This window comes from Pezoporus occidentalis, unplaced genomic scaffold, assembly GCF_034315485.1.
Source record: "Pezoporus occidentalis ecotype Australia unplaced genomic scaffold, CSIRO_AGI_Poc_V1 ctg188, whole genome shotgun sequence".
Classification (NCBI taxonomy): Eukaryota; Metazoa; Chordata; class Aves; order Psittaciformes; family Psittacidae; genus Pezoporus; species Pezoporus occidentalis.
In genome coordinates this window covers 720,081-735,568 of record NW_026913726.1, presented here as the reverse complement: position 1 = coordinate 735,568, position 15,488 = coordinate 720,081, and the positions used below count along the sequence as shown (strand labels likewise).

Here is a 15,488-nt window from a genome sequence, read left to right as displayed (position 1 = left end):
ACATACAGCACCTGAGCTGCGGGCAGGCAGATGTTCCCACCTCCAACAGGGACCAGCTCAGCCCTACGGCCGCTTTCTGGGTGCCTCTGGTGACCCAGCAGCCCCACTCATTTGAACACTGTTTTCCCTGGCCTTTGTCACGGTGTTGGTAACTTGCCACAACTGTGTGCTGAGAATACTCATCTGTAGCCATTGCATTTGGTTTCCTTAAGTGTATTGGGGGATCCAGTGGAAGGGGCCCCTGCCTGTGGAAACTGAATTATATTAAGGTCCTTTCCAACCCAAACCACTTCGTGATTCAATGATTCCATACTTCTATGATCTGTTAAACAAGCTGGGATGTGCCCTCCATGAGCCCGAGCACCAGCTCTGGCTCTGCAGAGACCCAGGATGAGCTGTGAGTGGAGGAAGCACATGGGAAACCACCAGCAGCTTCCCCAGGGCTCACAGGGTACCAGTGGCGGTGGGGCTGCGCTCCGGGTCAGCTCTTCCTCAGGTTAAGCTTCATCAAGGGAACCTGAGCCTGTGAAACGCTGCTCACATCCCACCAGAGCTCCTGTGGCTCTGGTGCAGCTGAAACAAGCGCTTACCCTCAGAGCGGGAGCTTTCTGCTGTCTCTGGGTAGCCAGACCTGTTGGCTGCTGCTCTTCCTGTTGTTCATGATAAAATAGATTTGCTTTTTGTGATTCCACCTCGCTCATGTCACAGCCTTCAGTGCTCTCTTGACCCTGCGTTTTCCCTTTAGCACAGTTTCTTTGTTGTGATTTGGGTTTTGTTTAACTCAGATCAGATTAACTGATGAAAGAGAAACCTAAAATTAGGTGTTCTGTGGAGCCCAGGATGAGAGGTGTTCCTGCCACTGGGAGCAGAGCTGCGGCAAGGGTGAGCCTGGGTTTCACAGCATCATGGAATGGTTTGGGCTGGATGGGACCTTAAAGCTCCTCCAGCTCCAACCCCTGCCATGGGCAGGGACACCTTCCACTGGAGCAGCTTGCTCCAAGCCCCTGTGTCCAACGTGGCCTTGAGCACTGAGCACAGATGGAGCATGCGATGTGTGGCTCTGCAAAGTGACCACAGCCCAACCACCGTGCTCGGTGCCACTCTGTGGCCCTGCACAGCTCTTTGGGATGCTCCATCCCTAATTTGGACTTCGTCTGTTTGGTACCAAGAGGGTCCCTTTTCATGTCAAAGCACCCACAGATGGAGTTATTCATGCTCCCTTCTGGTCCCCACAAGTGAAAGACCTCAGTGCAGCAGCCACTGCTGATGTCCAGCTGCTCACATGTGCTCACTATCAGGTAACAATGAAGTGATGGGGTTTCCAGTTCTGCAGCATCATGCGGGCTGAGAAACTGTAAATGAAGCTGCTTTTGATGTTATCAGCTGCAGAGCACCCGTTTCAAGGTTTCCATCAGCTGGGCACTGTTGACATCAACTCCTGTACCCAGCGGCTCAGGCTCTGCCCCAGCTGCAGGAGAAGTTTATACCAAAAACAGGTTTCTGCCATGGAGCACCTGCCCATGGGACACTTCCTTTATTCCCCTTCTTCCAGGAGGATATCCCTGCAGGAAAACAGCCATGAAACGTTGTAATTGGGAAGATGAGCTTCACTGGGTATCTTCCCTCTGTATTAGCCAGTGGCTGTTTCTCTGGGGTGAGACTCTAAATGGACTCTGAATCCGTTGAGCAGTAAGGAAACAAGCAGGACATTCGGAATCAGGCTAAACTGTGTATGCTGTTTCTCCTCTGGAGGTCATTTAACTTGGCAGAAACACATGGTGGTGTTTTACCAGCTCACTGGAGCGGCACGTTGAATCCTGTTGTGGTGGGTTGGATTTGCCCATCATCCTAATGACGGATGTTAGTGGAGATGCTGCAGATAAGAGCTGACCTGTGCTAGGCTGTCAGATCCTACTGGATTCTACCAGCAGCAGTGCTTTGTGAAACACTGGCTACTGGAAAGGCCTGTTACTAAATAATGCTTTACATGACCACACCGAGCTGTGTGATGGGACCAGCAGGCAGGAGGGAAGGGATGGGATCCTGAGGGACCTGCACAGACTGCAGAGGTGGGACCTTGTGAACCTGATGGAGCACAACCAGGCCAAGTGCAAGGTCGTGTCCCTGGGTCAGGGCAATCCCCAGGCTGGGGGAGACTGGATGGAGCAGCCCTGAGGACAAGGACTTGGGGTGCTGGGTGAGGAGAAGCCCCCCATGACGCTGTGTGCTGGGCTGCACCCCCAGAGCGTGAGCAGCAGCTCAGGGAGGGGATCCTGCCCCTCTGCTGCGTGAAACTCCAGTGCCTAAAGGCAGGGGGATGCAACTACAGGAGCTTGATGTGCCCCCCACCTGCAGCTCCTGCAGAGCACAAGCTCTTCAACACTGTCGTGCCCCCATGTCCCTGCAAGAGCCATCAAGGAAATGGACTGGTTACTCCACTGAACTTTTATTCTGACGGATACAACACACACGGATTTGGTACACAGACAGGCTTGTTTTTAAGGCAAACAATGATCTCAAAATCGTGTTTCTCTACACCACAGCTCCCATAAGACCTTTGACGGAAGGACAACACATCACAACCAGTTTTAGAAGGGCATCTTTAGAGAAGTGCAACAAAAATACACCTTCCCACCCAGACAGGAAATGGAAACAACAGCTTTCGTTGACACTGGAGCTCTCTGAAGTCAGTTTTGAAAGTGCTTTCTCCAGCCACATCCCATGGCTGGCAAATAGTGCTCAAACTCCTCTGTAAACAAATCAAAACCAGGCATTCTCTCTCAATTTCTGGTAGTTAAAAGTAGCTTTTTCATTATACCACCCCCACGAGGCCAGACCTGACTTTTTGCCATGTAAGTGTCCTTTTTCGCTAAAAAAAGCATGAAGTGAACCGAAGTGAGACCCCCCCGATGCTGGAGAGAGGACCCCATGTGCTGTTGCTCTGGAGGGTGCCTTCTCTCTGACAACTTCAGGCGATGCCATGGCTGAGCTGCTCTCTCAGTGCCATGTGCGTGATTGACCACGGGCAGGAAACCCAGAGCTCTCCTCTTGCTGCTCTCAAGAGCTGTAGAAGGGGTCGATCCACTCTTCCTCACTGGCCTTCTCCCTCTCAGGATCCCAGATATGCTCTGCAAGTGCTGCTGTTGCTTGGAAATGCCTTGACAAAGAATCGTGGAATCAACCAGGTTGGAAAAGACCTTTAAGATCATCAAGTCCACCCGTTCCCCAGCACTGCCAAGTGCCTCTGTGGGTTTAGGCTGGCTCTTGGATTAAAGTAAGATGTTATTAGCTTGTAGGGCGCACTCAAATGCCACCCAGAGAAAATCAGACTTCCGTAGGTGAGGGATTAGACAAGGCGGCAGCAGAACGAGAACAGTGAGAGCCAGTTTCTCTGCTGAGGAGTCACTTTATAAACAATGGAAGAGAAGTAAATACAAAGGTTCTGGGCAAGAAATTCCCACCAGATGCAGGATTACATTTGCCTGTAAGGCCCCTGAATTTGACACTATATGGCACATAGTATACGGTGTAAAATAATACGATATATTTTATGCTATTGGCATCTAATTTCACCCAAGAGGCCATGAAAGAAGAGACATTAGAGGCTGTCATCTACAAAAGGGTGAGGAAAACGAGATAAAAACGGTGCTTTTTAAAATACGAACTTCAGATGTGACAAATGGATTGGAACTCAGTTTTCTAACAAAGACCAAAAGTGACTTGGCGAAAGATGTGATTAATGCACCCACTCCAACCCACCTCTTCCAGTCTGCTTCATTTAACAATTTCCAAGCTGCCATAGCTTTCAGATTTAGGTTTTTTGTAAGAAAGAAGAAATAAACTATTTGGGTACTATTTGGGGTACTATTTTGGCCACTTTGCAGGTCATATTAGTTATGAGGATGTTTTTAGTGGCACCCCCAATCCTTAAAATTCATGAGATCTTCATTTTATCCCTGGGCGTGTGACTTTCAAATAAAACAACTCATCTGAAAGCAGCACTTTTGGCTTTGTAAACCTTCACCATTAATCTACAGGCAGAAGAACATTTACTGTCTCCTACAACCTGTTTATCGCTCTCTCCATCTGCTCAGAGTGGGTTTATAGCGTGCTTTGCAAACAGCAATTCTGGCTAAGCCTGGGCAGTTCCCAGGCTCCTATTAGAATAAAACAATCACAGATTCCCACTCGGGCTGTTCATCCCAGTGCTTCACCCTCCTCAGCAAATGAGCTCACTTCGGCATCCACGCAGAATGAGTTTTTATCAGGACAAATCCATGCTACCTTAGCTCTTGACGGGAAATGATGCACCATCACTGGTACGGCACAGCCTTTTCACTGAAACCCCATAAAGCCTCCTTATTTTGTTTTCCTTCAATTCCTCTCTATTTTGCCTCTTTCTCCCCTTGACCCTCCAGAAAAAAAGGAGGAAAAAGGGACTCTCTGAAGTAGATTATCTTAGCATTAAAATCTATATATAGGAGTGGGTCCCGTTAGTAATTTTATCTGTTGAATCTGTTCCAAGTGTCACCGATAGAAAACCCTTTTTTTCTACCTTAACGCAATAGAATTCCCTCCAAACTCTCTTTTAGGCAGACAAAATGCCATGTTCTGCAGCTCAGTTCTGAACAACAATAACAAGAGAATGCAGAAACCAACCCAATTCCTTCCTGCATTTGTGAATTCCTGGCACGTTGGGTAAATAACTGCTTGGCACCGGAGGTCCACTCCGCAATTGCACTTTGAGCTATTTACACGATGCTGACGAGTTACAGACACCCCAATTCACAGTAAGATTTAAAACGACTCGTTGGCAAAAGCAGCTTCCACGCAAATGGGCTGTGCCTTCAGGCCGCTGTCCGTCGGAATTCCTCTGTCAAGGTGATGGACCTCTCCTTGAACTCGTTGTTGGAGCACTTGGAGACAGCGTTGGCTGCTTGGCAGAACTTCTGGAGCAGGATCTTTCGGAGCAGCAGGTAAACCCACGGATCCAGTATCTGGTTGAGGGAAGCCAAACGCACGGCGGTCAGGAAGAAATTGCATTCCTTGTGCAGTTCTGAGCTTTGGCCTTCACTGGAGAATCCCTTGCAGTGCTCAAACGATGTGTGGCTGAAGATCATCTTCAGCATCGTTATCTGAGGAAATCCAGGGGGGAAAAGAGGTATCTGTTAAGAGTCTGCGTATCACCACATGCAGATATCCAGAAAGATAAAATCACAGAATCAATAGAATCCCAGCCTGGTTTGTGTTGGAAGGGAGCTTAAAGCTCCTCCAGCTCCAACCCCTGCCACGGGCAGGGACTCCTTCCACTAGAGCAGCTTGCTCCAAGCCCCTGTGTCCAACCTGGCTTTGAACAATGCCAGGGATGGGGCAGCCACAGCTTCTCCATTCAACCCCATCCAGTGTCCCATCAACCTCATGGGGAAGAACTTCATCCCAAGATCCCATCTAACTCTTCCCTCTTGCAGTTGGAGCCGTTGCTCCTCATCTCATCCCTTCATTCCATGTCCCAAGCCCCTCTCCAGCTTTCCTGCAGCCCCTTCAGGCACTGGAGCTGCTCTCAGGTCTCCCCTTCAGGAGCCTTCTCTTCTCCAGGCTGCCCCAGCCCAGCTCTCTCAGCCTGGCTCCAGAGCAGAGCTGCTCCAGCCCTCGCAGCATCTCCATGGCCTCCTCTGGCCTCGCTCCAACAGCTCCACATCCCTCTTGTGCTGCTGCCCCAGAGCTGGATCAGGGCTGCAGGCAGAACCCTGTCAATAAACGTTTTTCCTCCCTTATCAGAGCACGTAAGCATGGAGAGAGCACTGAGTTTGTGTGTGTAAAATGAGTGATAAGCATGGAACCTTTCAGCATCACTCAGCTTTATTTACTGACCTCATGCTAACCACAGGCAGCACATGCTGCTCCCTGCTTGAGACACAGCCTGTGTGTCCAAGAGGTTCGAGATGGCCTTGGCTACAGAGGGAAACTACTGACCTTGCAGATTGACTTAAAGGTCCTCATTTTCCAACCCTAACTATTCCATGATTCCATGATGTTATCATGATCAGATATTACAACTACACGGAACAGCTGAATAGTCACGATATGTCGAGCTCTTCAAAATGATGGCATTAACAGTAAGGAAAAAGAATTTAAAATACTAAAATGTCTTCATTTATTTTGAAGCTGTTTGATTCTATGACTTCTAAATTTCACCATTTGATTTTAAGATAACTTATTCTGCATATAAGCTCAGCCAAACTAGAAGGAAAGGGTTACTGAGGGTGTTTGGGGGTAGGAATCAAGAAAGTGTTTTAAGTCAACAGCAAAAACCTTTTCCTTCTGTTGAAAGCCACGGACTGTGCTTTGTGTCAACCTGACCTGTATCTATTTCCTCCTTCCTCCCTCCATTCAGCTACCCCAGTGGACAGAAGGATATATTTAGGAATGTTTCCCACAGCATCCGCAGTGGCATGGCTGAGAGACACTATTTACACTGTAAGATGCTTCACACAAGAAGAAGTTTCCACAGCTGAGGGCTCCCACAGCTCACAGCATGATCCAGCTCTGGCCTGGCAGCCAAAAGCCACACACAGGTTGATTTTTGGGGGATGAAACTCCATTGGGCACGGCAGCATCTTCATTTACCATCCCAGTTAGGCAGCGCAGGGCTGTGGGTCCTGCCATGGGCGTTATGTGGATGGCACATGTCAGAATGTAAGCACAGGTCAGCAAATGTCATTCATTTATTCAGGAAAAACAAAGAGGAGGCAGCTTCGACTCGTGCTTTTATCCCACAACCTACACTTTAAGGTAATTTTATCACTCATATTTCAAAGCGTCACCAAAGGGGCTGCAGGAAAGCTGGAGAGGGGCTTTGGGCAAGGGCTTGCAGGGCCATGCCAAGGGGAATGGCTTTAACCTGCCAGAGGGGAGACTGAGCTGAGCTCTTAGGCAGAAGCTCTTCCCTGTGAGGGTGCTGAGGCGCTGGCACAGGGTGCCCAGGGAAGCTGTGGCTGCCCCATCCCTGGCAGTGTTCAAGGCCAGGTTGGACACAGGGGCTTGGAGCAAGCTGCTCTAGGGGAAGGGGTCCCTGCCCGTGGCAGGGGTTGGAGCTGGAGGAGCTTTAAGGTCCCTTCCAACCTGAACCACAGCAGACCAGCCTGGGATCTCCAGGGCACGGCTCCAGCCATGGGAGCACTGGCTTTGATATTGGGCTCCTGCTTATTCATGTGAAAACAGAAGCTTTTTCGCTTGGTTGTTTCTTAAAGCTGGTGCTAGAGCTCACCAGATTGGTGGTGTGATGCTCTCGTACTAATACACAACATGGGAAATAGGAATCACATTCTGATACATGTCAGATAAATGTAATCATTGGTATCCCTTGTCTGGAGTTTTCTCCTGAGCTTTCTGTACCAACTCCAGCTGCTTCAAAATATATCACTTTAGAGGCTTTTACTCGCTTCTCTAAGATAAGCTACATTAGATTTTGTATTGCAATGTTTTTCCCAGGAGCCCATAAACACGGGAATATCTTCTGAGCATGCAACCTGCTGCCAAAACAACACGGTTATCGGCTGTACAACGGGAAATTCCTGTGCCGTGATGCAGAAGGAAGCTCTGGGGTGCTTTAGAGGAAGGCAAAAGGCAGAGCTGATGCCGGGACGGAGCCTGCTTCATGATGTACAGCAGGTAACAGCGAGTGGGGCTTCTTGCTGGGTACCAGGTCCTAAGTGTGGAGTGACCCGGAACTTGGGAAGTTGGGATAGGAACTGTGCTGCACTCTGTGCTCCAAGGTTGGCTGCTGAACACCTGACTTCTCCTGGACAGGTCCTTTTCTTGCTTGCAAATCTCTTCTGGGCATAGAACCACAGAACCCCAGCCTGGTTTGGGTTGGAAGGGACCTTAAAGCCCATCCAGCTCCAACCCCTGCCACGGGCAGGGACCCCTTCCACTAGAGCAGCTTGCTCCAAGCCCCTGTGTCCAGCCTGGCCTTGAGCACTGCCAGGGATGGGGCAGCCATGACTTGAAGACCTCTCCTGATTGTACAGCCTGGAAATCCTCATGGAGATGGATAACCCTGCTCAGTGGCGCTGATGCACATCTAACTCGCTGCCTTCGCCAAGGTCAGCGGTACCATACACTCAGTGAACTGCCGGCAGTCCTGAACAAGCAGGGAAGAGCCTGTGGGATGAGACTTGTGATCAATAGTTCACAGTCCTGTCAACTTCTTGACTTCAGCCTTCCGAAAGGAGCAGGAGAACCCACACCAGCAGCACCACAGGCTGAGCGATCCCAGCAAGGCTTTCCCACAGGAGCCTGCATTCAGAGTGCAGCGTCACCCGGAAAGGTCACATCTGGACCGCTGCTGTCCCCAGGAACTGGGACACCCTGCACAAGAGAGCCCAGGAGGAGAGGCTACGGGGGAGGGTTTTTCCGTTCAAAGGGATATTCTGGGTACCAGATCAATAACCCTGTGTTGACCTTGGAAAGCCTGAGCTGGGTCCGTAAGGCAGGGCAGCTGGGGCAGCAAGCTAGAACTGTTTGTGTTTCTGGAAATAGAAGCAGCTCAGGATTGCATTTAATTTAAATGTAAATGAAAACCAGTAACCACTGGTAGAGCTTTTGGAAAGTATGGGAACATACAGGGGCAGACCACACCAAACAGCCTCTTGTGCACCGGGCCCATACAACCACAACCCTACCACTTCCCTGCCACTGTTCAGGGTGCTGCTGCTGGCCCTGCTGTCACTGTCACTGTCACAGCTCGATCTACACTGCAGGCAGCATCTGCCTCCCATGGCCACCAGTCCAGCATCCAGCACAGCGCACCTCAGTGGGGACTGCAGCATCACAGTGCCATGGAGGGGGTACTGGTATTGTGTGAACACACTGCAGCCAGGGAAGCCACACCGTGTTCATCATTCCCAGTATTCCGGTCCCTTTCTCCCAGCTCTTAGAGCTTGTCCTTTGGGAGCTCTGCAATGACCCTTGTTTTGCAGCCCTTGCTGTCTTGTCCTTTTGTTAGTGAACCCACGGAGCTACAGAAATATCAGGCTAATAAAATACATTTCCCAAGCAGACAACTGCCGCTTATTTTGGGGTTTATTACATAATATTCCTTTACTGGAATATCAGTTGGCCCAACAATTGCTCTACTGGAAATTCTATTTGTTTGATATCCTTAGAGGTTGTTTATCAGGGCCTGCACTGGTCTTCTAAATGAATTATGACTGCAAAAGGTGGAGGAACAACACCAGGTGGAATGAAGTCACTGGAGCTACACAATCTATGCCAGTAAAAAATCTGGCTCAAAATGAAGAAAGCTGATAATTGGATTTATTCAGTTAAGAGGAGATAAAACTTTACTGTATCACTGCGTGCAGGGTTACACCACCACCAAACCTCCACTGCTCTGACTTTCAAACCTACAACCAAACACAGGATGTGTTCTTTGAGACATCTTTACAGTGCTCCGAATGAAGTTGGAATTTCCAGGTTGTTTCATAGACCGCAGATGGGAACCATCCCTGTGCCTTATTGGCACTAGCTCCACTTCCCATGGGCAGCTTGCATGACCTCAGGGGCTCCCAGGCAGGTCATTATTACACTGCAAAGAGCCTGCAATGAATTTCCACTGCAGTTAGAACAGGGAGACAAAAGCTTTCCAAACACATTCCTGTAGTTTTACAAACTATGTTGGAGGCTTCTGCTTCTGTAAAGGATGGAGAATGAAGCAGCTGATGTGCTTGCAGATGTTTATTTTTCAGCCAAGCAGGAGCTCCTGCTACCTGCAGCCTGATGGGAAATTCCTGCTCCCAGACTGCACAATCTTTTCTTGAGATAGCTTCCAAAACCCCAAACATTTTCTATGCATCATGAAGGAGGATTCATCCCCTTACACTGCTTCTCCTCTCCCATCAGCCCTAAGCTGTTGCTTAAATCATTCTCTCACACATAAAGCAACAAGCTGTAGGAGCAGAGGATTCTCCTGATGAAACACAAACAGAGTGAACCATGGAAAGGCACCATGGGGAGGGTGTGATTTGTCCCTGTACTGACACACGTACCAGCCTGGTTCAAACACGGTACAACACGTACCAGCCTGGTTCAAACACGGTGTGACACGTACCAGCCTGGTTCAAACACGGTACGACACGTACCAGCCTGGTTCAAACAGGGTACGACACGTACCAGCCTGGTTCAAACACAGTATGACACGTACCAGCCTGGTTCAAACACGGTACAACACGTACCAGCCTGGTTCAAACATGGTACAACACGTACCAGCCTGGTTCAAACATGGCACAACACGTACCAGCCTGGTTCAAACACGGTGCGACACGTACCAGCCTCGTTCAAACACGGTGTGACACGTACCAGCCTGGTTCAAACACGGTGCAACACGTACCAGCCTGGTTCAAACACGGTGCAACACGTACCAGCCTGGTTCAAACACGGTGCGACACGTACCAGCCTGGTTCAAGCATGGTACGACACGTACCAGCCTGGTTCAAACACGGTGCAACACGTACCAGCCTGGTTCAAACACGGTGCAACACGTACCAGCCTGGTTCAAACACGGTGCGACACGTATCAGCCTGGTTCAAACACGGTGCGACACGTACCAGCCTGGTTCAAACACGGTGCGACACGTACCAGCCTGGTTCAAGCATGGTACGACACGTACCAGCCTGGTTCAAACACGGTATGACATGTACCAGCCTGGTTCAAACATGGTACAACACATACCAGCCTGGTTCAAACAGGGTACAACACGTACCAGCCTGGTTCAAACACGGTGCGACACGTACCAGCCTGGTTCAAACACGGTACGACACGTACCAGCCTGGTTCAAACACGGTGCAACACGCACCAGCCTGGTTCAAACATGGTGCAACACGTACCAGCCTGGTTCAAACACGGTACAACACGCACCAGCCTGGTTCAAACATGGTGCAACACGTACCAGCCTGGTTCAAACATGGTACAACACATACCAGCCTCGCTCAAACACGGTGTGACACGTACCAGCCTGGTTCAAGCATGGTACAACACGTACCAGCCTGGTTCAAAATCAGAGCGGTAATTGTATGTTGTATTTTTAAGACTCCTGCTGCGTGTGCTGGAGCTGAGGCAGGATGGAGGATTTCAGTTCGAGCAGCCCAAATGCTTGTTACAAACCCTACTTTGGGGGCATGCAGGAGAACTTCCCACTGCCCAGCATGGACAAGGGTTCTTTTCTTTTCCCTTTTCTCCAGTCTTCTGGCCAAACAGAAAGGCTCAGTACTCTGGGGCAGTTTTGAAACGGGGAAGAGGAGCATTAGTAGGAACAGCTCCTGCTCATAGAATAGCAGCTCAGTGATTTCAGTCTTTTGTTCTAAGCAAAGGTGCTTTCCAGAACTATGTTTTACACATCTAAAAATACTACAAATAACATGTTTTTAATAAAAATGCCTGTAAATGAGAAGTTATTTAATTCCTGTATTCAATTTATTTTAAATACAAGTAATTTAATAGGAAATGCAGCAGAATACCTGAGCATTTTGGCTTTCACTACCCTTGAAACAACTTTGAGTGAGTAATTTTGAGCCTGTAGCTCTGAAAGAATTATTATGAGAGTTTGTGCTGCACTGGTGCTCCTGTGCAGCCAAGAAACAGCCTCTTCTATTTCCCTCAGACCCACTGCAATCTGCTGACAGTTTAGTTCAGTGGTTACGCTCCACAGTTGAGCATCAAAATAAACACAGGATTAACACAAACTGCAAATCAGTTACGATAAAGCAGGATCTTAAATTTAAGTGTTCTCCCAAGCTCTCCAGGCAGAATTCAAGTAAGACCCCGAGCACACAACAAAAGGAGATCACGCTGGCATTCCCTGTCTGCTACCAAACCCAGTATACACCAAGAGAAGGCAGAAGGCTTCATTTAGAGCACCGCCACTGTCATCGTGTCACTTTTCTGTTAAATCACATTTGATTTTGTCATTTGCATCAACAAGTCAGGTCTAAAACAGTGTCTGTGTAAAAGGGCATTGTTTAATTGTAAAAGTTGTCAGAATCCACCAATTCTCGGTTGTAAAACTCAGATATCTTAAAAAAAAAATCTCTGAAAATCTCTGGATTCCCGTTTCAACTAAATTTCTTACAACTGCTGCGGGATCCCGCTATTTAGAGGTTAAATGAGTTCCAGGATCTGGCTTTCCCTGAAAACGCACCCGCATTACTCCACGGTCACTCTTGCAAACATGCCCTCTTATTCCCAACTCGTACTTTGCAGTGGCACAGAAGCCAGAGTACGTGTGAAACCGCTCCCATAGCCGTGACCCCTGGTTTAGGAGCGTGGAGACCGGAGCATACGCTGAGCAGAGGAGTTCTGCAGAGCTCCAGGGGGCAAGGGGGGTGCTCCCCAGTGCTGCCGCAGCCGCACGGGGAGGTGACCTGGTCACAGGCTCACTCTGGGCTAGGCTGTGTCACCCGGAGGGGCAGCAAGTCCTCCCCACCACCAGCAGTGCCTGCAAGGGGCTGACAGCCGCTATCTCCTCTGCCGCCCCTGCCTTTGACTCGGGAGTCTGGAATCAGCTCCCTTCCACAGCTCCAAGTGTCCCTGCTCCCTCTCACCAGCTCCCGAAGCGAGGGGTCAGGGTTGTTTACAGCAGCCTCCGACCTGGGCTCCGCTCCATTAACATCTCCCGTTAACATCTCCCATTAACATCTCCCATTAACATCTCCCATTAACACCTCCCCAGATCCATTCAGCAGCGCCAGGGCAGCTCCATCCTTTTGACTTCACCTGCAAGAATGCCGCGGAAAGGGAAGCACCAAGGGGGATCCCTGCATCCGCACTGGGTCTGATGAGCACCCAGGTTCTGAAGGAAGGGAAACAGTGTGCCTCACCGCAGGGATTTTCTCTCCATGCTACAAGGCTGGTTAAAACCTCAGGGAGCAGCGTGGATCCTGCTGCCCCGGCTGCGGAGGGCAGAACACGCATCCCGATGGAAACACTACAAACCTTCCTTCATTTACTAATTACCTCCCGATCTGTTAATCCGTGTAATGACAGGGAAGCATGCAGCAGTTAACTGCTGTGAAACACAGAAATCCTGGGGTGTCCCCCTGGGAGCTGACTGCGGTCAGGACGTGCCCTGCAGTGTTACCAGCGAGCCAAGGTGCCTGGGACCACGGCTGCCCCATGCGCAGAGATGCTGGGATGGTGACAGGGCAGTCTCCTGCTTTAACTTCCCAAACCTAACGCTCCTTGGGCTCCTTGCTCTCAAGTCCTCACTAGATTTTCACTGTGGTTTCGTGTTTTACCTTCGTCACAAGCTGTTAATGATCTCTAGAAAGTTAACTCTCAGCCTATGACTTGCTTTGGGGCAGTGTTACTTTGGAGATTTGATGGAATTTGAATTAATTTACAAGGATAACATTGTTTTCTGTTTTTACTTCCCATTCGCCGTCACCTTTGTCAGCCCCTCTCCTCACAGCCACATTTATGAGAGCTCTATTTCTTTGTGCACAAGGAGAAAACCCCTTCTCTAGCCATAAAGTACATGTAACTTCAAAATCACTGCAGCTTGCTTCAGCCCCTGCCTGCCCATGGATTCCAAGCACAACTTTCAACAAGCCATACTCTCTGATAACAGTGTGATTTCTTTCTGAAAGAAAGGTCATTAAGTGAGGAGTAACAGAATGGTGGAAAGCAGCGCAAGGGTACTTCAAAACAGCACAAGCAAGAAGCCCAGAATGCTGCTGTAAAGGGGATGCAGTGAGCAATGTGCTGCAAGCCAGAAGGCGATCACAAAGCCACAAGCCAAGCCTTTGCTCACAAAGTACTGAAGTTTTGTTACAAGTTGGGAGTAAATAAAAAATCATGGAAAGCTGTTTCCTGGGGGTGCAGAATCACGGCTTGTGTTGGAAGGGAGCTTAAAGCTCCTCCAGCTCCAACCCGTCAGGGGCAGGGACCCCTTCCACTAGAGCAGCTTGCTCCAAACCCCTGTGTCCAACCTGGCCTTGAACACTGCCAGGGATGGGGCAGCCACAGCTTCTCTGGGCACCCTATCCTCCCAGTCCTGTCCCCACTTTCTTTCCTCAAAGGACATCTATACTGCCCGTGAGGAACACGAACCACTGGTGCCCCCCACCCTGCCCTGGCTCTCGGAGCCCCCCTGCCCCAAGGGATGGAGGAGTCCTGTGGTCACCCCAGGTCGGGTGACACGGTGACCTACCAGCAGCGGTGACCAGCAGGCCGAGAGGACACACATGATCCCCAGGAGCTGGATCAGTGTCTCCATGGCGATCCGTCCCCACTGCTTGCTGGAGCGCGCCGCGGTCGCTTTGGTCCGACAGCGAGACACCAAGGCCTCGATGGTGGCCAGGTTGCAGACCACGGTCACCACGAGGGACAGGAGCCCCAGCACGGCGAAGGTGGAGGCGAAGAAGAGGCTGCCGGTGAGCCGGCTGTCACCGGTGCTGATGAAGCACCACGTGCCGGGCCACTGCAGCGTGTACTGGCCCAGGCCGGCGATGGGCAGGAGGGCGAAGGCGAACACGGCCAGCCAGATGCTGAGCAGCACCGCCTTGGTCACCCGCGTCTTCATGTGGCTGGCGTACCAGTGCGGCGCGCGGATGGCCAGCGTCCTCTCCACGGCCATGGCGCTGGCGATGAAGAGCGGGCAGAGGCCGAACACGGTCATGCTGAAGCCGAAGAAGGCGCAGAGGTGGCCCGAGGGGTCGATGGCGTGCCAGGCGCGGTTGGACAGGTACACGGAGATGACGATGGGGCTGGTGAGCAGCTGCCCCAGCAGGTCGGTGAGCGCCAGGGAGCCGATGCACAGCAGGAAGGACCGCTTGCGCCGGCTCTCCTTGGCGCGGTAGCTGCGGGACAGCAGCAGCATGGCCAGCGCGTTGCCCACGATGCCCGTGATCATCATGGTGAGCGGGAAGGCCACGGACACGCCGCTGCAGCCCTCCGCGGCCGCAGCCCGCCCGGTGCCGTTGCCGCGCTGCCGCATGGCGCCGGGCTCGGAGCCGTTGTGGCCGCCCTGGCACTGCCGCCACCCGCTCATCCCGGCGGGGTCGGCGGCGGCGGGGCGCGGAGCAGCAGCCGGCCCATGGCGGCGGCGGGCGGCGCTCGGGCGCGGCGGCAGCGTTATAAGGCGGGGGGGGGGGGGAGGCGGGCGGCGCGTCCCGTCCCGCCCCGTCCCGCAGGGCAGGCAGCGAGGCGGAGGGGGGGGAAGCGCTGAGAGCCCCGGCGGGGTCTGCACCGGCCGCGCCCCGCCGCGGGAACGGAACCGGACGGGAAGGGGGGTCCCGAGGGGTCCCAGCGCGGTGGCGGCGGCGGCCGCTGCTCCAGCCGCTCTGCCGCCTCTGCTTCCCCCGGGCGGCTCCGGCGCCGTGCCCCTGTGTCACCCGCGGCGGTACCGGCACCGACCCTGGGGTCCCTCCCTGCCTCCCCCGGCCCCGTCGTCCCGCTGAAGCTGGGTCGCTGCCGAGCGTGAGGCGCAGCTC

General features: G+C 51.6%; 1 protein-coding gene across 1 annotated transcript; it reads right to left on the bottom strand.

The window, feature by feature from the left end:
- Nucleotides 1-4,478: 4,478 nt before the first annotated feature.
- On the bottom strand, nucleotides 4,479-15,107 carry PTGER3 (prostaglandin E receptor 3). The gene is made up of 2 exons (XM_062616092.1): nucleotides 14,207-15,107; nucleotides 4,479-5,135 (listed from the first exon to the last, which is right to left on the bottom strand). Exons 1-2 carry the CDS (start codon nucleotides 15,044-15,046, stop codon nucleotides 4,848-4,850), a joined length of 1,128 nt encoding a protein of 375 aa, XP_062472076.1. The 5' UTR covers nucleotides 15,047-15,107; the 3' UTR covers nucleotides 4,479-4,847.
- Nucleotides 15,108-15,488: the final 381 nt, after the last annotated feature.